Source organism: Amphimedon queenslandica, unplaced genomic scaffold, assembly GCF_000090795.2.
Source record: "Amphimedon queenslandica unplaced genomic scaffold, v1.1 AMPQUscaffold_13078, whole genome shotgun sequence".
NCBI classification, from domain to species: domain Eukaryota; kingdom Metazoa; phylum Porifera; class Demospongiae; order Haplosclerida; family Niphatidae; genus Amphimedon; species Amphimedon queenslandica.
Genome location: NW_003546686.1, coordinates 21,300 through 25,190, shown reverse-complemented (window position 1 = coordinate 25,190; position 3,891 = coordinate 21,300). Strand labels below are relative to the sequence as shown.

At 34.0% G+C, this 3,891-nt stretch overlaps 1 protein-coding gene and 1 long non-coding RNA gene across 2 annotated transcripts in view; both read right to left on the bottom strand.

Annotated features, from left to right (window-relative positions):
• The window catches only part of LOC109585356 (uncharacterized), a 1,442-nt gene extending 427 nt beyond the window's left edge, over positions 1-1,015 (bottom strand). Inside the window, exons 1-2 of the long non-coding RNA XR_002186449.1 lie at positions 987-1,015; positions 149-265 (exon numbers count right to left, since the gene is read on the bottom strand). This is a non-coding gene — a long non-coding RNA (uncharacterized LOC109585356). The remainder of the gene's footprint in view (positions 1-148; positions 266-986) is intronic.
• A 2,500-nt stretch (positions 1,016-3,515) lies between these two features.
• LOC109585354 (ankyrin-3-like) overlaps positions 3,516-3,891 on the bottom strand; it is a 4,690-nt gene continuing 4,314 nt past the window's right edge. The window contains exon 5 of the mRNA XM_020001398.1: positions 3,516-3,889. Coding sequence (XP_019856957.1) covers positions 3,516-3,889 — 374 coding nt within the window. The remainder of the gene's footprint in view (positions 3,890-3,891) is intronic.

Genomic DNA, 3,891 nt, shown 5'->3' with positions numbered 1-3,891 from the left:
ATTTACTGTACATGTAGTGAGGAGCTTGAACAGTAGTTTGTCTGTCTGTGGTAACAAAGTTGTTTGCCAACTATGCTGATATACTGACACACTTTCCAGTACAAGTAAGTATTATGTAATTATAATAAGTACATGTAGATGCACTTACTTGTTATTGTTTTTAGTCATTGTCACAGCTCTTGCTACTGATTCTTGTACATCAGTTGGTAATAATTTAATATCACCTAACACTTGTATGCACACACTATGATTATCAATTAGATCACTATAATTAAATAGTATCAAAAAATTCTTTCTTCCTCATGCTGTATAGAAAGTTTGAGCTGATTTTGACAATTATTTTTTGAGTTATGGCCATTTTAAGAAATCGGCCAATTCAGAAAAATATCCAAGGCTATAGCCCATGGTTCTTTCAAAAAATGGCTCCAAAATCACCCCAAATTTTTATTACATTTTCTGATACATATTAATGTCCTTATGCTGTGTAGAAAGTTTGAGTTGATTCCGACAAATATTTTTGAGTTATGGCCATTTTAAGAAATTGGCCAATTTTTAATAAATACCCAAGGCTATAAGCCCATGGTTTTTTTCAAAAAATGGCTTTGAAATCACCCCAAATTTTTATAAAATTTTCTGATACATATTGATGCCCTTATACTGTGTAGAAAGTTTGAGCTGATTCCGACAAATATTTTTTGAGTTATGGCCATTTTGAGAAATCGGCCAATTTTGAAAAATACCCAAGGTTATAGCCCATGGTTTTTCCTTAAAAATGGCTCCAAAATCACCCCAAAATTTTATTACATTTTTTGGGATATATTGATGTACTAATGCTGTGTAGAAAGTTTGAGCAGTTTCAGACAAATATTTTTTGAGTTACAGGATTTTAAAAACTTTGCCAATCTCATAAAGACTTTGACCCAATTTTTGAACAACAGTAAAATTATTAAATTATTGTCTCCTACTTATAATACTATATCACTTACAATTACTCATAAGTCCAGAGCCTTCAGCCTGAACTTCAGCAGCCTATACTGAAAATAACATGATATCAACTCAGTATTACATTAACATTATATAAAAGGATCAGTAATTCTTAAATAAACTTACAATGGGGCCTTAGTTCATTATCCATGGACATAGAGCTTCCTAAATTTCCTTAAATGTATTTTTAATTTAGGCCACATTTACACGACTACATTTTTATCAAAAACTGAAATATTTTTGATTGGGTTTACACTGATATCAAATCCAGACAAAATAAAAACAAATACTAAAAGGAATAATTTTATAAACAAATGATTAATTCTAATGACAATGCAGCTGCTGGATTAGTGTAAACACCTGAAACAGGAATAACAAAAATGATGTGCTGAAGTTGTGTAAACATGACCTTATTTTAAGAATTATTTTTAATAACAGCATAGTACAGAGTATCATTAAAAATATAAACATATAATTATTTGTATTGTAAAAAATGTCAACAACTTTTAGTTCAATTTATTAGCTTACTAAATAATAACATTAACAACAACAGCAATGGTAATTAATATTAATAATAATAATAATAATAATAATAATAATAATAACAACAATAACAACAACAAAAACAATAATAATAACAACAATAATAATAACAAGGAAAGGAGAAGAAAGGATAGAAGGGAAAAGAAGAAAAAAATACAAAAAAGGAACAAAAATAAGCAAAACAAAAACAATAACTTATGAGAAGAAAAAAGAGTCAGGACAGGATAGCTTGGGAAGAGAACCATACCGCGTTGGCCCTTTGTACTGCCACAGAGAGTCGCTGCAGCAAATAGGAAAAGGAGGATACCTCACCAGTATGTTCTCTTATTCTGGTATCCAACTTTGTCAGAAAATTGAGGGACTTAGGACCAATGGCACCCAAGGTTTTTATTGCCACAGGGGTAAAGGAATATGAGCAATCCAGAGACTCATACTTTGCAAACTTCTTTTCCTCAAAGGCCTGGGCAACTGCTCCTGAAAAACTAACAGTAACCCTCTCATATAGAATGGAGCAAGAGTGTCTGGGCAGGTGGCATCCAAGACAAGGGGCTTTCCTGATGACCATGGGACCATCGTGACTCCATCAGGCCTTTTACCATCAGACCTATACAGTCCAGAAGGGACAGAACACCTGCAGCAGATAGAGCCCACTGTACCACTGAGTTGACTGATGAATGATGAAGATGGTGACCTTCACTGCATCTACAGCTCAAACCATGAGTAGCAAACATATTTACATGCCCACCACAATGACAAAAAGAGTGAGGGTGACACAATGGAACACCTAGGCAAAGACCCACAGCAATTCTAAATGTGGAATCATCCATTCTGAGGCCCAAGGACAAAAGGGGGAGAGCATTAAGCCACAACCCTGAGTGTGGGAAGGATACAGCCAGCAAACGAGCCCTTGGTGGAGGGTCAGGAGCACCGTTACACAATGAAGTGAAAGTGGCAGAAACATGTGGGAAATCCCAATCTCTTTGCAGTTTAGCAGTATCACCAGATAGAGGGGAAATATCAACAAGAGTAGCTGACCAATGATCAAGAGCACCTCCTGAACGGGAATCAAAGGAGACTTAAAGGCTCTCGGAATGGCAGAGAAAGCAGGAAAGGATACAGCAGCAAAGGCCAGGAAGGTAGATGGTGCCAACTGTACTGTACTCCTTAGTCTGGAGCCAAACATGATGAGATACAGAGAGGGACACATTACAGATACCACTAACAATAGAACAGAAAGAAGAGTCATACTCATGAAGGGTAGAGGAGAGAAAGCAAGGAGCAGTTCATAGGAGATATAAAAGTATACATTGACAAAAATATAGTTATGATAGTAATTAATAAAAGTGTTACTAATGATAAGTAATATCAATGTACAATGATATGAACACATTCAATAAAAGTTAATGTATAAAAGCTATGGCATGTAGAAGAAATCTCATTTCAATAAAAAGTGGAGCAGAAACAAGTACACAAACTATTAATGCTCATAAACAATACAACATAATATACAATACAACAATGAATGATTTATAATTACCAAAATAAGAATAATAAACCAGAGGAAATCATCATAATGCTGCATATTGTATAACAACTAACAATAGAAATAGTAAATAAATACTGAACATTACTTTACTGTAAATAAACATCATCAAAATTAGAAAAAATTGCCCTGCTGCAAAAATGAAAACAAATTACCGAACAAGAAGTCTCCATTATTCTTGAAGGTATTAAAGTTAACGAGAGAGAGAATTGATGCCATAGTGTTAATATAATGAAGAAAGGAAACGATCAAATGTGTTTGTGTAGAAGTGAAGGTGTAGTAGAGAATGAGTATGATGTGGTGAATTGGAAATACGCACAAAAGAATTGAAACAATTCCAAACAAAAATGAACAAAACGAAAAATAAAACGAATTGAAAGAATGAAGTACGACCATGAAAATTACAAGAAAGCAATCCATTTTACGTAGTATTATAGTTTAAGATTTAAGAAGATAAAAATGAAGGACGAGGTTTAGTAGCTATAGGTATTACTTGTCTTCTCTCTGCCTCTTTAATCATTTCTCGTACTAATTTTATGAAGTAGAACCATCTCAGCATCAATTTTACTATAGACTCTCCTCCTTTGATTGACTGGGCTGCATCAATGTCTCCTTCAACTGGTTTCAACTGATACTTTTCCATTAAAATACGAACCATTTCCAAGTGACCGCTCAAACAAGCAAAATACAACAGACCTTTAGAGTCATATGTTTCTAAATAACGATTGCACTTCAGTTCATTTAAGTAATGTAATACCAGTCGCATGTTACCAGCTTGACAGGCAGCATGAACACCAGTGAATCCATTACTGTCTTTGTCT